The sequence below is a fragment of the Pseudonaja textilis genome, chromosome 3 (assembly GCF_049901715.1).
Source record: "Pseudonaja textilis isolate UNSWEBS1 chromosome 3, rPseTex1.2, whole genome shotgun sequence".
In the NCBI taxonomy this organism is placed as follows: Eukaryota; Metazoa; Chordata; class Lepidosauria; order Squamata; family Elapidae; genus Pseudonaja; species Pseudonaja textilis.
In genome coordinates, this window is record NC_141992.1 from 28,899,515 (window position 1) to 28,917,490 (window position 17,976).

Consider the following 17,976-nt stretch of genomic DNA (forward strand, 5'->3'; position numbering starts at 1 on the left):
CACAACACTATGCAGAATTACTTTAATTCAAAGTGGAAAAGCTTTGGAGAGGATTTGGACACACTTGCTATACCTGTTGATGGTGTAGCAAGGGGACTGGAGGATAAAACATATTAAGAATGGTTGCTAGAATTGGGTATGTCAGCTTAATGAAAAGAAAGACTGAGGGAGACATATTCCAATATCTCAGAGGTTGCCACAGAGAAGAGGGAGTCAGGCTATTCTCCCAGACACCCCAGGGCAAGAAGCAATGGATGGAAGCTAATCAAGGAAAGAAGCAATCTAGAACTAAGGAGAAATTTTCTGACAGTTAGAACAATTAATCAGTGGAATAACTTGGTCTCAGAAGTTGTGGGTGTTTCAACATTGGGGTTTTTAAGAAAAGATTGGACAACTATTGGAATGGTGTAGGGTGTCCTGCCCAAGCAGCAGGTTGGACTAAAAAACCTCCAAGGTCCCTTCCAACTCTTTTATTCTGTTATTGATGCTTCCCTAAAAAGCCACACTTTTTTTTACTGGTGTTTCATGTAATGTTAGTGCTCCTTAATTCAGTATGTATTCTTCTGGAACTATGTGGCTCCTAGATGAACTAATAAATTGCATTCTCTTTAAGGAAGTGCAAATAGTCACATTCAAAAACACCTTTTCCACTTCAGTTCAAAATGATAATGCACAAATTATCAGCTGCACAAATGATAATGCTTTAAAAATGCTTTAAAGGCTCATGTAATGTATTTTAAGGATACAAATGCAACCTAGCTGTCTGACTTAAACCACAACACAGCTTCTAGTACATATAAATTAAAATAAATTGAATCCAGGATATGTAAGCAAATTTGTATAACAGCACAAAGGAGGAATGATAATTTATTTACTGAGTGTGTTAATGGGACATAGAACATTGAACGCAAGGTAGGTAGCTAGAAAGTGCCAAGAAAGCAATATCAAACTGATTAAAAGGATATTAACCTTTAGAAGAATGTTCACAAAGTTGAACCATTGTTCAGTAAAGGAAGAAACTTAACCACTGCTAAAATGAATGACAAAATAGACATGTGAGCTTATGAATGTAAAAGTATGGAAAATAGATAACAAGGTAATTACTTTTTCTCCTGGAATAATTGCTGATTTCAATTAAGGAAGCAATTAATGGCATTTCTTAGAAATAGTAGGAATATTTAAAAAAAAACAAAATTGTGTCATAAGTGACGTAAAGCTTTGTTGGATCTTCCATCCAAAGACAGATTAGTACTAAAGCTGTTATGAAGGAAGGCTATTAACTGTCTGAGAATTCTTTTGGAGGACTGGAAGTATAATGGCTACCCACCTTGTAAGAGGTAATTGAGAATGATTTTCATCTGTGTGACAATGATTGGGGGTGGTGCTTGGTGGCAGTCAGCCACATGGTTAGACTTGATCTGGCATTTTTGTCCACCTACCAAGTCCTTCCCAAGGACCTGGAGTAGGCATATATTATTGTTAAATGGTATTAAATGTATGGATGCAGGGAGTAAGCTGCAACTAGTAAAGCATTTTACAATTGACTTGTAGTGATTTTGTCAATGCTCGTGGTGTTCAAATGGTGCTTCAAATATTTTGGAATTGCAGGTTTTTGTATCTTGTGATTTTCTCTGGGTTTTGCCTTTCTATTCTGCTGTCTCCAGGTACTGTCACGTCCTTACCTTTTTGTTTTTCTTATCAACAATTGCTAAGTCTTTATGTGGCAGGTGCTTGTCTGTTTGAATTCTCAAGTCCCAGAGTACTTTAGCATCTTCATTTTCTATTACTTTGTCTATTTCACTATTATTATTTACTCCACTCCAATAGAGTCTGGGTACAAATTCCAAATGAGCATTAAAAAAACATGACTGCTATTTTGGATGAAGTAAAGAGAAAAAAAGAACGAAAGAATTATCCAGATAAGACAAGTGCTCTTTAACAAATTAAACATTTTCAATGGCAATTATGTATGTTAACAGTAAGAGAAATGGAAATAAAAATGAATTATGTAAAGCAAAAAAAGTTGAGCTTTCAAGTAAATCTGAAAAGAGGGTAGCATATCAATTACAAAAAGGAAAAGGAAATCATATTGAAATTACAATAGAGAGATATGGTGTTAATGGCAATGTGGCCATGCAAAAAGTATCTCATCAATATTATTATGATTTGTATAAAAGAAATGACATCTCTCCAGAGAAAATAGATGAATATCTAAAGAAACAAAACTTACTGAGGATAGATTATGAATAATACAAGACATTTCTGAATCTATAAAAAGATTAAATTAGGAAGGATTCTTGAACCAGAACCAGATGGATTATCAGGTTCTAATTATAAATGTTCTTGGAATTAATTTTTTCAACCATTGCAATACACAATGAACTCTATCCTGCAAGCGGAAAGCTACCAGAACACTGGAAAGAGATCAATACCAATTAATATCTAAAAAGGGACAAGATCTGACTTTTGCTGGAGACTATAGGCTGATTTCATTATTTACTTGTTGCATTGTAAATAACTACAAATTGTTTAAAATGTTTCTGGCTAATAGACAATAATTTTGTGGATTTTTACGTGGAGTAACATAATAAAAAAATTAAACTGCACTGATCTTCTTAGATGCAGAAAAGGCCTTTGACAATTTGAATTGGGCTTTTTTGTTTAAAGTTTTAGAAGTTATGGATTTTGGAGTGAACTTAATAAAATGGATAAGACAGTATAAGTAATTGTTAATGGCTGTGAGATACAAGAACAAGGCAGGGATGACCACTGCCCCTTCTCTAATTTATTTTACTTCTGGAAATATTGAATAGAGATGTAAGACAAGATGAGAGAAATGAAGAAATAAAGATTTAAAAAATAAACTTAGAAATTAAGGGCTTTTGCAAATGCCTTGGTTTTGATTCTGGAAGATGCTTTAAAGGGATTTAAAATATTAATGGACAAATTAAAGAATGTGGAACAATAGTTTTTAACATTAATAAACAATAAAAATTGAAGAGAAGTGATAAATAAAATATGTTTTAAGACTGAGAAAGTGGTAAAATATTGTGTATCATTATGATAAATATGAACCACATGTTAATTTCAAAATAATTATGTTAAGGTATGGAATTAAGTTAAAAAAGGATATATTAACACATGGCAAAATACAACTATCATTGTTGGGGGAAATTTCTGTGATAAAAATGAATGTTTTATCTAGAATGTTTTTGTTTCAGAGAATACTTTTATTGAAATTGATGCACCAGTAATAGAATGATATATGAGTTAATATAAGATGCTGCAAGATGCAAAGGAAAGAGGGGGCCTGGATTTGATTAACTTGAAATTGTATTTTACACTTTGCTTTTTGATTTGGATGAAAGAATGGATGTTGTTGAGAAATAGAAGGCTTTTGGGCATAGAAGGACAAAGTGGCATGAATATTTGTGGTACAATAAAGTGAAGGTCAACATGAATTTTAAAAACCTTATGTTATGCAGTTATGCCATATTGAGAATATGGAATAGAAAAACCCAGATTATGCCTGAAAAACACTTCTGCAGCTCTCAGAACAAGAATCATATTACAGATGAAAAATAATAAGCAAATACAAATTAGCAACCTACTGTCAGATGCGAGAATATTGTCAAGAAAAATGTAAACAAAATCAAAACAAGAACTGGGAGGGGCAGGAGAATATAATTGTACATGTTTTTTTTTAATTTACAATTATTAGAAAGATTTAAAGTAGATAAAATAATTCAAGGTTTTGGACATTTTAAGACTGAGTATAAAATGGAACTGTGTACAAATGATGAACATATGTAATTGCTAAAATGTACAAACTTTTATTGAAATTGGAAACTGAAGAACAAGTGAAACATTGCATGATAAAGTGAGCTTAATATTTTGGTTATAATATCTAGCTGTATCAAGGGGAAATATGTGGTTGAAAGGATTGAAATTTACACTATGTTATAATATTAAAGAGAATTTTTGTAAAATGCTGTATGATTGGTATTTGTCACCAGAGAAATTATTTAGAATGTATAAAAAACACCTCAAAATGATGCTGGAATTATGAACAACAAGAAGGGACTATTTATCGTCTGTGGTGGACATGTAATAAAGCTAGAAAATTCTAAATTCAAGAATGCTGTAATTCAGAGGATCTTAAGGATGAGTATACAAATGAAATCAATGATTTTTCTTTTGGGACTGGTGGACAAACAGTTGGTGGAAAAAGTCATGGAACTTTGTTTTTGTACGTGACAACTGGAGTAAGATTCTGACATGGAGAAAGATGGAAAGATTCAGCATTACCTGAATTATGCATTATGAAGGAATGGCTGCTGAAAACGATGAAACTTGACTTCTTTGATCAGAGAAAGACTGTAACTACATGTATTGCTAACTGGAAATCCCTTACAGGTGTTTTGCAGGAAAGAGAAAAAAGCTGAGCTTATGATTTATGGTTTTAATAATTAAACTTAATAAATTGTAGAAAGAAGACAGGTATTTTGTACCCATCAAGTAAGTTTTAATTGTAGCAATAACTGCTGTACAGAAATTGGAAGCTTTACAGATTTTTTTTCTTTCTTTCCTTTTTGGGATTTCTCTTTGATTTCTCTTTCTTTTCCTTTTTCTTTCTTCATATTAGCTTGGGTTAGTTTTTAAAAATCTTTAACAAATATATATATTAAAAATTTTAAACTTAAAACAGAGAGCCCAAGCTAAAACAGCCACAGTTATATCATATACCATAAGAGTAAGTGTAAAAATAAACAGTAAGGGACTCATAACCACATTCATTCCAGTCCCTGGAACAGAGCTAGGTTTGTAAGCCTTCCAGAATTGTTTCAGAGTATGGATGCTTCTCATGCTTTTCCAGAAATGGGAGGGGCATAGACAGAATATTTCTTTGGCCCTGCAAGATGACAAGGTTTAAGAGAGAGAACCACGGGTTTGAATATATTAGGTCAGCAGGAATAATTGGTGATAGGCAACACAGTTAAGAGTTTTGTAAGTTAACAACCAGCATCTTGAATTGTACCCAGAAAGTGTCTGGCAGCCAATGCAGGTTACATAACAGTGTTGATACATGAGATAATGAAAGGTACCTCTTACTGTTAACACTTTGACATTTATATTGTAATTTTTATTTTATTGCAAACGCTGATAATTTTTTTTTGGGGGGGGGAGGGTATTGAACATTAAATTCAGAACATAAATATAATAGGAAGCATGGGGCTATACTCACTGCAATACTGAATCAAAAGTGAATCAAAAGTTCAAATCTGATAACTCAGAACACCTTTGATTTTTTTTTGGCGGGGGGGTGTTACTGGAATTTTTTTGCTATGCTATGCTTTGATTTATTATTATGTTATTCATTCACTTATTTAAATTAATTATGGATGCCATTCCCATGTAATCTGGGCAACTATATTGTGTGCATTTTATTTTGTAGGCAGATTGAAAATCAGTCCACTAGTTTTTGACCTGTTCCAAAAAATTAAGATTGAAATTATAACTATGTAATAATTTTAACATTTTTACTAATTTATAGCAATTCCTGGCATGAGTGTATCTGATATGTTGCAAACCGATCAGAATCCAGAGAGACATATATAACATATTATGTGCAAGGTGACTTGTAGGCACAACAATTAAAAAACAGGGGACCATCACTTGGTAGACACAAAGTAGCTGCCCTAATTTTTTCTAACTATGAAGTAGTTGATATTTGGAGATTATTTTGTCAATTTATATCACTTTATAAATGGATGCTTGTTTTTGCATGATCTATTTGGTTGTAATAATGTTAACTATGGCATTTTCTATAAATACAGTACACTATGCTCAAAGCAGTTTACAGAAAAATTCTATAATCTCAATAAAATCACACATTTAGTTCACACAGAGTAATCTATTCTCAGAGTAATCAGTTGTAATTTCTCCAAAATTATGACCCAGAATTAATTTACAAAAACTAATATTATTAATAGTATGAAAAATATATAGGTAGTTCTTGAATTAAAACCTTACGTGGGACCGGAATTTTGATTGTAAGTCATTGATGCCATAAATCAGAGCATCATATGACTGGGCTCAATTTTACAATGGCAATAGTTAAGCAAACTCCATGGTTGTATGTGCAAACCCATTTTGCCCAATGGACATTTTTGCCATTTTTTGCCAAAATATGTCATCACATGTGATCATGTGACCATGGATACTGCAACTGATCATAAATGCAAACCAGTTGCAAAGTGCTTAAAATGTGATCATGTGACCTCAGGGGAGGTGCAGCAATCATAACTTCGAGGTCCAGTTATAGATAAAAGTTCATTGTAATTTCAAATGGCTAAAAGCAATCAGTTATAAGTCACGGACTATCTGTATCAATATACAAAATGTACATAAACTTGGATCCTCCTGCTATATACAGTATATCAATGTTGCCTATGTCAAGGCTTGCACTTTTGGTGTGATAATGACAAACAGCTGGGCCTTATTTTCAGCAGTGTCTCTCATGTTGAATAACCACTGCTCTGAATTATGCAAGACTGCAACATAGTATGGGGCTTAAAAGTTTGTCAACCCTTTTGTATTTCAATATTTCTGCTTACATACAGTATAACCTAAAATATTATCTGTTCTCTACACAAGTCCTACACAGAGAACCCAATTAAACAATTAAAAAGCATTGCACTTGTTCATTTATTTATTGAGGAAAATGTTCCAACACTACCAACACAGATCACGTTTTAGGTCATATTTATGCAGAAATATTGAAAATTAATTTTACCAGCTAGTAAAAATTCCATTTCTTGTGATTTAAATTAATTTGAAACAATTCTGAACAATTCAGAATTCTGATGCATCTTCAAACAATCCTTCAGATGTTTGAAGATAACTACCATAGTTTTATCTTCTCCAAGTTAAACATACTGTAATTAATACAGCATCTCCAACTGTTATCCTTGTTGGCTTCCTATCATCTTGCTTACACTTTTATGATCATGCTATAGTTTCTCAGTGTTCTTTCTAACACAATGCCCAGAACAAGATACAATATTCTGAGTGTTGTCTGCAGAATAGAGACAATCTTGACACTATAATTCTGTTAATACAGCTAAGATTGTATTTGCTCTTCTGTAGCTGCATCACTCGGAGAATTTGTGCTCAGCTCAAACACAATTTCTAGATCCTTTACACATTCACTACTTCCCAGTCTCCTCCCATCCTCCTATACTAATGTCTTAACTTTTTCCTACCAAATGTTTGTGTTTGCATTTTTCCCTATTAAACTTAATGCTACTGGTTTCTGCCCATTTTTCCAGCTTGTCATCATATTTCTGAATCTTGCTGTCTCCTCAAATGATAGCAATAGCATTTGGACTTATATCCTACTCCACAGTGCTTTACAACACTGTCTGAATGGTTTACAATGTCAGCATATTGCCCTTGTAATGAGGGTCCTCATTTTACCAACCACATTATATTCTAACCACTGCAACTTCATGACTTCTGATAACTAGAATTTTACAGGCTTGCTTTATAAACAAAATATTATTTTATTCTCACTTTTGTGACCAAAGCAAATTCATATAGAAACCAAAATCTCATAACTCTTACTTAAAATCTTAATAAGAAAACTGAATATTAAGAAGGATAACTATTGCAAGGCATTATGGTATAAAATTGATGACAAAAAAAAGTTTTTTGCTGCCATCATTGCAATAGATATGTCTTAAAATTGGCATTGTAAAATCCTTTCCATATTCAGTTGAAATTGACTCATATTCTGTCTATCTAAGTGTTGTATTGTCAGCAAATGTACATTAAAACAAAAAAGGCTGAGCTTTGTGCAAGAGCAGATGGCACTTAAAACTAATAGCATAAATTGGCTGGATCTCCTCTGATTCATCTATTCTCCTACTTCCTTGTCTTTAAACAAAGACTAAAGGCCAGACTAAAACCTATATGTTGTTTCATGGCTGATTCCCTCTGTCAGTGAATTTTAATATAAGCAGATACTAAGGTATCATCTAATACAGATGATCCATTCTATTTATACTGTATGCATATCTACTATGTATCTATCTTGGTAATTAACAACAGAAATATAAAATCAAAGTCAAATATCCAAATATCACTGAAAATCTAAGCATCTCTCATCATCTTACTTTTTAAAAATGACAATGTTCAGGCACCTGTGTGATTTGTGTGGTTTATATTATCTTATGCAATGATTCAAAATATGGTTCAACATATACCATAGTATAAAACCTGTACCAGATTCAGATTATTTTAAGTTCAAGCAGTGCTTTAACAAATCAGTATTTACAGCAAAGTACACAGTAAACATATTGATGGATAGTTTAACCATGGTATTTGGAACCAATGTTATATACATTTAAATGGAAACATAAACATGAAAACATCTTCCTAGTTTGTATATTTGTATATTGCACATGTTTTCATTCTTATTTGTTTTGGTTTAATGTTCCTTTATTTAATATTTAACACTTTCTTCTGATTATTTTCAGATGATCACTCCAGGGTGAGACTGCAGTTACTAGATGGAGATCCTCATTCAGATTACATTAATGCAAATTATATTGACGTAAGTGTTGTAAGAAAATATTTTTGCATAGAGAGGTGTCTATTTGAAGAATCACTAAGCAAATTGTCTTTGGGTGTGAGTCTTACTTAGTGGGATGCATTAGGTTTAAATAACTATATTGTGGTAGGAGATAGTAGCAGTATACTAGTCAATACAATTTATGAACAAATGTTCCACTAAATTTCTCTAGAAGTAATTAGAACATCCAATCATATTTGGCCAATAAAGCTATTCTATTCTATTCTATTCTATTCTATTCTATTCTATTCTATTCTATTCTAAATTAAAATAAATTATAAATCACATACCATAAGATAAAGTCCAGGGTGTGAAGAATCAGACACATTTTTTCAAATATAATTTTGTAAAACAAACAAACAAAAACCAACAACAAATAGAAGAAGAATTTACAATGTTTGGATCAAAATTTTCATCCCAAAGCCAATACAAATTAATGACTCACTAATCAATTAACTAATCAAATAAGAATGGCTCATGCTATGCTTGCAATTTTCTCAGTTTTTGACTATCTTTGTTTGAATGAGAATTGGATTGAATGGGATTGAATTTATATTTTATATTGTTTTATGAGCATAGGAAAGTGCCTCATTCTGTGTCAGATTATTTGCTCATCTTTCCAAAGTATTTTTCATTCCTTGTTTAATATTGTCTATTCTAACCAGCAATCACCCTTCACAATCTTAGAATTTTAGTTAGTTTAACATTTAAGAACGTTGTGAGATCAGTGGAATTTACTGCTAGGTAAACCATACAAAGGAATGAAATGCCTTCAAATGCCAATGTCTAAATAGCCTTGCTTGAATTTTGGAAAAATAATATATTGTAGTTGCAGTTTTTCTTCTTCCCATGCTCCCAACTGCCCCATGTTAACATTAGAAGTGTAACCATATTGATCAATGTGATGATTGTTGAAAAAAGATCAGACACTTGAAGTGCAAAGAATTTATTGTAAATCTATATATAAAGTATCCTGAAGAGATTTTGTGAAATTAAAAACCAGAGAGAAGGATAAAGTTAACAAATTAAATATACTCATCTGACTAATAAAAAAAACTGAATTTTGAAGCAAATGAAGTCTGTAACTTCTAGCAAAGCACTACACATCCTTTTTTTCATGTAAGTCTCTATAATTGTCATTTAAATCACAGTGTTTTTAAAAGATCCCCAATTAAGAAAAGGGAAAACATGTAAAAATGTATATACTACATGATTTCCTTAAAAAAAAAAAATCCACACACAAGCTAATGATTTTTTCTGCTTCGACAAGAAACAGATGTGTGTGCCACAGATGAGGGACACGTTTCTCCAAATTTGCTTTGTTAGCATAGAAGATAAACTAAATCCTAAAGTGAATATGGTTTAGGAAGATAATATGACAGTAGGGTCTAGTTTTTATCCCTAGTCATAGATCTTCTTTCTTACTGATATATAAATGGTTTCAGGATTTTTAGAACTACCAGGAAATCTGAGGCAGTTCCTACTATAAATAATTCATGTTACTATGAATGAAACTATGCTTCCTTTTCATTCAGAGTAGTATTACATAACTTAACATTTTGGGGACTCTTTTTGTATCTCAGCTCAGATATTGTCTTTAAAGGTCTGCAGTGGTCATCTTGAGAAAACCGCATTTGTTTTCCAGATGACTTGTAAAATACAGTCTGGAGATTTTACCTGTCCTTTTGTCTGTCCCAAGCATCCTGATACTGGGTCTTCATTACTACCCTTCCTCTAATTCATACTCTAATTCTAATAATTGAATGATTGAAGATTTTCTGCCTCTGTACTGGGGATACAGGGGAAATGCAATTTTCATATCCCTTTTCCTACTCCAGATGTGTTCATTTTTGTGATTTTAAGCAAACTTTTAACTTGTCAAATGCATATCTGAATTGTGCCTGAAATTGAAATTCATGGGTTTTCCTTCCTTGTCATTTTAGGGTTACCATCGGCCTCACCATTACATTGCAACTCAAGGTAAATATCACAGAATCAGTGTGTGGTCCAAATGACAGGATCCAAAGGTTGCATAAAAATAATAAATAGAAGGTATAAAGATGCCTGAAAGCTGGTAGTACAATCAATTTGGAAGATAAATCATTGTAAGTGCTTTAGGGCAAAGTACAGTAGAGATGTATTTAATTTATTATTCATCTTTGCAAGTGGTGGGATTCATATTTTTTTTTACTACTGGTTCTGTGGGCGTGGCTTGGTGGGCGTGGCAGGGGAAGGATACTGTAAAATCTCCAGTCAAAGGTGGTATTTGATGGTTCTCCAAACTACTCAAAATTTCCGCTACCGGTTTTCCAGAACTGGTCAGGCCCTGCTGAATACCACCTCTGATCTTTGCCATTTTAACATAGATTCATTTAAAAGTTCTTTTTTCAAATTAATTATGATTTATTTAATAACAGTATGAATTCTTACATTTAAAATTTTCTTTTTGGACATGTTATCTTAGAATAAGTTTCTAAAGGCATGTTTCTAAAGATAAAAATAAGAGTTTATGTTTTGACATTAGCATTGAGTTCAGGATGATTAATACACACCAATTATGCATAATAATTGAAAGTTCACATGTGTTGCCCTTAGTTTCATAGGAATCATATTGCAGTCAGTAAGATTCCTTTGTAATTAATTAAACTTGTGTTCCATCCTTTAATTTTATTTTTTTTTCAAAATGGCTTTTTTTCACACATTTCCAATACAGTTTTTTAAAAAGGAGATAAAAACACAATCAGAAGTATGAAAAGCAGAACCTAGCACCCAATTCTCAAAGGCAATGAAAAGATTTCTGTTAAAAAATCACACATTCATTTTGGTAATTAAAATATGACCCAGGAGTGTTATCACCTAACATCTCACCCTATAATTGAGGGTGCATTTAGAATTCTTGGTGCCATTTATATTTTGTACATATTCTTACCAGACCTAGCAATGTGTACCAGCATAAATTAATATTCTATATTTGCCTCATGTATTACTCCAAAGTGACCTTCAGTTATGAGTATTTATATCTGTTTGTGGTACTAAATTAAAGTTTAGCACAGTATTCTAAATCCTACTTACTTACAATGATTCAATATATAGCTCTTCAGACCTCTCCTAAGAAAATAAGCAGGCACACAGTACTTTCGGTAGTAGAAGGGCAGTTGGCAGACAGACAAGTAAATTGAAATATTTCTGCTAAAGTAATCTTTGGAATATCTCTTTTGTTTTACTTGTTCTGCCTTCAGGGCCAATGCAAGAGACAGTGAAGGATTTTTGGAGGATGATCTGGCAGGAGAATTCAGCGAGTGTTGTCATGGTCACTAACCTGGTGGAAGTTGGCAGGGTAAGTTATTAATTTCCAAAGTTATCAGTCATGTATTGTGGTTCATATCATTCTTATATATTCTCAGTTGGAAGGCTTCATTACCCCACTGACACATTAAGTGGCAATATATTCAAAATCTACTTCATATTCGCATTTAAATACCAATTTAAAAAAAACATTTTGGTGTTATATCACAATAATAAATGAATAAATTTGCTAACTGCATTTCTAAACCTACAAAACATGTTTTTAAATAAATGTTTGAGCTAAGAACTCAGAATTTAATGAGGTCTGAACTATAATTACATTTTAATCTGCACATTAGATGAAAACCAGCGTAAGTTCATATTGCATTGCACACAGATCAAACTTTTCAGGCAATCTTATCTTGCAGTAATGTACAATATCACTTCTAGTCTACGTTATTCTGTTTTCCCAAATTTTAAAGCATTTGAACAAATACAATACTTGCCCTCTGGTATAAAAGACAATGAAGATTAGATGAGATGAGATGAGATGAGATGAGGTGATGTGATGTGATGTGATGTGATGAAGTGAGGTGAGGTGAGGTGAGAAGAGTCATTTTTTTCATTGTGAGCACATTGACCCACATTAAAAATGAAATTATGTTGCCTAGTCTCAAGAGAAAGTATATATCTACCCAAACACATACACAACACACACATACACATATTTATGTAGCAGAAAGAAGAAACCTGAGCATTCAAAAGGTTGATGCTATATGGAACAAAACTATGACTGAATCTAGATGTTCTACTTCAGATACCATGAAGCCTCCTCCCAGAAGGTAACAGGGAAAACAGTTTGTGAAGAAGATGTGTAGTGTCCCAGACAATCCTGCAGACTCTGCTCAAGCATTACTTATTTGCTATGTCATAGGCAGAAGGAAGTGAACTACCAATGATCTTTTCTGCCATCCTCACCACTCTCTGCACTGACTTCCTGTCTGAAGCAGTAATGCTTCTAAGCCAGACAGTTCTGCAATATGACAGAATGCTCTCAATCTATAAAATTGGTAAAGACAGGGGAAAGAAGATAAACTTTTCTCATGTGATGCAGAAAATGCAGCTGCTGCTGTGCTTGCTTCACCAGTGTCTCTCAATGTTGAGCTACCTAGCTAGTCTAGCCATTAGCTACACACCCAGAAACGTGATGCTGCTAACCACCTGGACAGGTGAATCCATAATTTGTAGAGGTATGTGGTTGTGCCTGCCTTTTATGAAATCAACAATGATAAAAATTAAACAGTTAGCAAAGGAGTGAGTTAAAGCGGTATACACTTAATGTTTTAATCTATATAAATATAGATTGAATATATACTAAGGGAGGTTAATTTCAAATGGATGAATTTGGCTTTAAATTGGAGGAAAACCTAAAGTATTCTGATAGCTAAAAAACAAATAATCTGCAATTTCTAGTAATAAAAGAAATAGAATTAAGTAAAAAAGGAGGACTATGATTAGATATAAAGATCAAACTAATAATAGTACCACAGCCAGATTTAGAATTGACAATGAAGACACTGAGGTGATAGACACCTTCTATTTTTAAAAGATCAATTATTAATAGGAGCAGAAGTCAGGCATCCAGAAGTCAAGAAACATTCTGCAGCCTAGCACTTGGTAGGGTAAGAATAAAAGTCATGGAAGAAATATTCACATTCTATAATATGCCTATATTTCTAAAGATCAGAACCATGCAGGCAATGGTTTCCCTATCACACTCTATGCATGTCAAAGTTCAACTTTGAAGAAAAAGGATAAAAAGAATATTGATGTTTTATGAACTATGGCATTGAGGAAGATTCCTGAGAATACCATAGGTAGCCAAGAAAACAAATAAATGGGTCACAGAATAAATCAACTGAGAGTTTTCATTTGAGACACAAATGGCCAATTTTAAATGCAAAGATCATAATATTTCCACAACATTGGGAAATGTAGAAAGAAAAAGAAGACAATGACCAGGATCAAAGTGGATGAATTTAATTACTGCAGTAATGGATACACCATTAAGAGACCTGGAGAATCTATCCAGATCATTCTGAAGAACGGTGAATATATAATAAGAGCAGGGGTGGGATTCAAATTTCTTAACAACCCATTCTGTGGGTGTGGCCTAATTTGTGGGCATGACTTGGTGGTCATGTGACTGGTGGGCATGGCTTGTATGTAAATATTATAAATATTTATGTAAATATTGATTTTTTTTTAATAAAAAAGAGCAACTTTTACCCAAAAGCAGGCAAAGCAGCCAGGCAGATTAAGTTGCTCACAGAATTACAGATTCACTTAGAGATCTATCTATCTGCAATCAGCTACCTGGGTCTGTCACATAAAATTTGCTTGCAAGTAAACTGACAAAATTAACTCACAATACACCATGTATGTAAATATTGAATCTTTTTTATAAAAAAGAGAGCAACTTTTACCCAAGAGCAGGCAAAGCAGGCAGGCAAATTGAGTTGCTCACAGAATCACAGATTCACTTAGAAATCTATCCATCTGCAATCGGCTACCTGAGTCTGCACTGAAAAGTAGAAGCTTGAGTCCTAAGGAAGGTTCGGCTCTGCTTTTAGATTAGCTAGAAAGCAAGAAATCCAAGGATTTCCTGCTTTCTAGCTAATCTAAATCTCCCAGCTGAGCAGAACACCTGATGGTCGGGGGGAAAAAAAGGAAAAATAGCAACTTACCAAACCAGGCAAGTTGTATGGCTCACAGGCCAGGTAAGGAGTGAGTGGGTAAGGAGGGAGGGTTCAGCCAGTGGAGCGATTTGCTAGTTCTCCTGTGTGCGGCGTTTGCAAGAAATCAGCTCTGCTGCCTGGACAGCTGACAAGTGCTGCGCTCATTTGAAAATCCTCTTGTTTCCTGCTTTTTCAATCTCAGCTGTGCCATGCAAAGCAGCTGAGGAGGGAAAAGCAGGGAATAATCGACAGCCTAGAGCCCGGGCAGGCAGGTGGGACAAACACTGAAGTGGTGCAGTGTGAGCTGCTCTTCGCAGATACTGGTTCTATAGAACCGGGCTGAACTGGTAGCATCCCACTCCTGACTAAGAGTTGATACTGATTGGATGGCACATAACCTAGCAATACAAAAAGGCTCTTTATCTAATTGGATTTTATAAGAGTAGCAATTTTCCCCAATTACCTAATGTTAGGTAATTGGGCAATTTACCTAACATTAGGTAATTTCTTTCTCATCACCTTCTTTCTTTTTCACTCAACTTTCCTAATGTCACCTCCCCCCACCCCCATTTATTGAATTTTATTGTGTACAGATTTCAGTTCTGACAAGTTTAGACTAGATTCCTTCTCTCTTTCCTTATTTTACCTACAGTAAAGTCAGAATTAACAATTCAGTGAATGAACAATATTTTATGCTATCATTTCCCCAACTTTAATGTAGATCATTATTTTATCATGATAAATATTGTTAGGATAGCAAGTTTGGCTATTTGCAAATTGGTTGGTAAACACTAGCGGAATAATAATAGAATTTGTTCATGTATCACTATTCATATATGTATAATTATGTTTCCATATAAGTATATTACTGGTCTAATTCAAAGTGAAGTACTGCAAATATAGGCTGAAAAAGGTTTCCAAAAACAAATGGGTTTCATATGTCAAACACTAATACCAAAACAAATAAATCATCAATACTTATTATTCTGAGTCCTTTCTGGATTACTAATAATTGATGCAGACAACCATGTATGTGAGAGGTCTTCTGATTTCTTCTTCTACAGGAATGTACATTTTAGGACCATATCTGGACCTAGAAAACACTGTCTTACAGCTCAACATCATACATTAATTTTTACTTTTGTGACTTTCCCCTCTATAGGTGAAGTGTGTCAGATACTGGCCTGATGACACAGAAGTCTATGGAGATATCAAAGTGACCTTAATTGAGACAGAACCATTGGCAGAATATGTCATACGTACTTTTACAGTCCAAAAAGTAAGGATACATTGGTCCTACCTTCCTCATCAATTAATTTATTTTCCAGTATATCCATTTCTTTCCATGTTTCAGTAAGAAATATGATAGTCAATATGAAATCACCACTATACATTATACACTTTAGTATATGAAGTAAATTAGACAGAGACATGGAGGACAAAAAACCATAGCTATGCCTTATCTCCAAAATCAGACAAAATACAGAACAGCAACTTTCATACATAGCTTAATAATTTCCCATAAACTAGGGGAATTCATGCCAGTGATAAATAGAATTGTAAATAGAATCATAGAATTGAAAGAGACTGCCTAGGCCATGAAATTCAAATTTATATTCAATATTTCCTTGATCTTATCTAGCAAAGACAAGTCCATCATCCCTTTGGGTTATATTGATTGCTCTAATTATACAGCAAAGTGACATTCATCTTAATAGCAATAGCACTTAGGCTTAAACTCTTATCACTACCCTACATTATTATTTTCTTTCTCTTTTTCTTAAGAAAAGGGATGAAACTTTGGAGGAATACAGAAGATCATCATGATCCTATAAGTGTAGAAGTTGGTATATAGAATAAACAGAATGCTAGTTTTGTCTCTCTGCTTTCATATCAGATGTTATTTCTTTACCACGCAGCAGTAAAGAAATACCAACATCTTATTTGAAAGCAGTTTGAATTGGTTTTCATTATATGATTATTTGTATCAAGTATTATATTGCTAATTATTGGATTATGTACGCAAGTGAGTTTTTAAATAATTGCTACTTGTTCCTCTATGTCATTCTTTAGCAGAATAGTACATTAAAAAAGCATACTACATATGTTTTGCATACATAAATGTTTCCTACTTTTAAATATGTTTCAGAAGTCAAAACCAGAATAATACATTTTTGAAATAGTAAAACAAGCTAGAACTATATTACTGTAATTTGTATGATCACAGCATTTTCAGAATAATTATTTGGCATGCTTCCCTTGTTCTTAATTTGGATTTCAGCCTTACTGGGCATACTTTCGAAATAAATAAAAAATATAGATGGTACCTTAATTATGTACCACTTATACCTTGCAGATAATTGGAGTACTTCTACTTTTTAAAAACTAGTTTGCTACTGCTTACTGCCAAGACATTTATCACCATAAACTGGATGTGAATTTGCCAGATTTAACAAAGCAAAGTTATGACTGCCTACTAGTACAGTTTCTTTAGCAACCTTTGTTCAAGGAATGATAGGGGATAATTGCACAACTTTTTTAAAAAATTGAATTCATGAAACTTCAAATTTTTTTTTTATTTAAATCACTTAAATTGTGTACAAACATGTATATGTATACACAGAGAAATATACACATACACAAGCATGCCTTTTCATTTTGCATTTTCAGAAAAATACCCACACACATACTTGAAATACATGAAGTTGTAAGTAGAGTTGAAGGGAGAAAAATCAATTATTTCCCCCCACACACAATTTTTCTTCAAAATTGATTGTTTTAGGGGCACCATGAATAAGATAAAAGAAGGTTGTTTTTTTTCATTGTAACATTCTAGGTAAAATGAGATTTTCTATTTAGATTGATTTCCTGTTGGGTAAATCTAGTCTCAACCTAAGAAAGAAACAACTTATAATTAAATAGTACTTATTATGAAAGAGAATAGAAGATTTTTTTTTAATTATTATATATTCTTTTCAGAAAGGCTACCATGAGATTCGAGAAATTCGTCAATTCCATTTCACTAGCTGGCCAGACCATGGGGTTCCTTGTTATGCTACAGGTCTCTTGGGCTTTGTTCGACAAGTGAAGTTTCTCAACCCACCAGATGCAGGGCCTATTGTTGTGCACTGCAGGTACAAACTTTGTTTCCATCTATCATTTCCTTTCATCCATTTCCACCAGTGCTGATTATTTCCCTACCTTACCAGGCATTCTACTATCCTAGATAGAATGAATGTTGCATTATCCAAAATCTTATCATACAACAAACCTTCTGTAAATGTGTAAGGAGATTCTCAGTCATCCAGGTCATGTTGT

General features: G+C 33.2%; 1 protein-coding gene across 2 annotated transcripts in view; it reads left to right on the top strand.

Annotated features, from left to right (window-relative positions):
- PTPRT (protein tyrosine phosphatase receptor type T) overlaps nt 1-17,976 on the top strand; it is a 678,367-nt gene that overhangs the window by 623,889 nt on the left and 36,502 nt on the right. For both annotated transcript variants that reach the window (XM_087929083.1, XM_087929084.1), the window contains 5 exons: nt 8,541-8,617; nt 10,579-10,615; nt 11,875-11,972; nt 15,821-15,937; nt 17,638-17,792. In XM_087929083.1, coding sequence (XP_087785209.1) covers nt 8,541-8,617; nt 10,579-10,615; nt 11,875-11,972; nt 15,821-15,937; nt 17,638-17,792 — 484 coding nt within the window. The remainder of the gene's footprint in view (nt 1-8,540; nt 8,618-10,578; nt 10,616-11,874; nt 11,973-15,820; nt 15,938-17,637; nt 17,793-17,976) is intronic.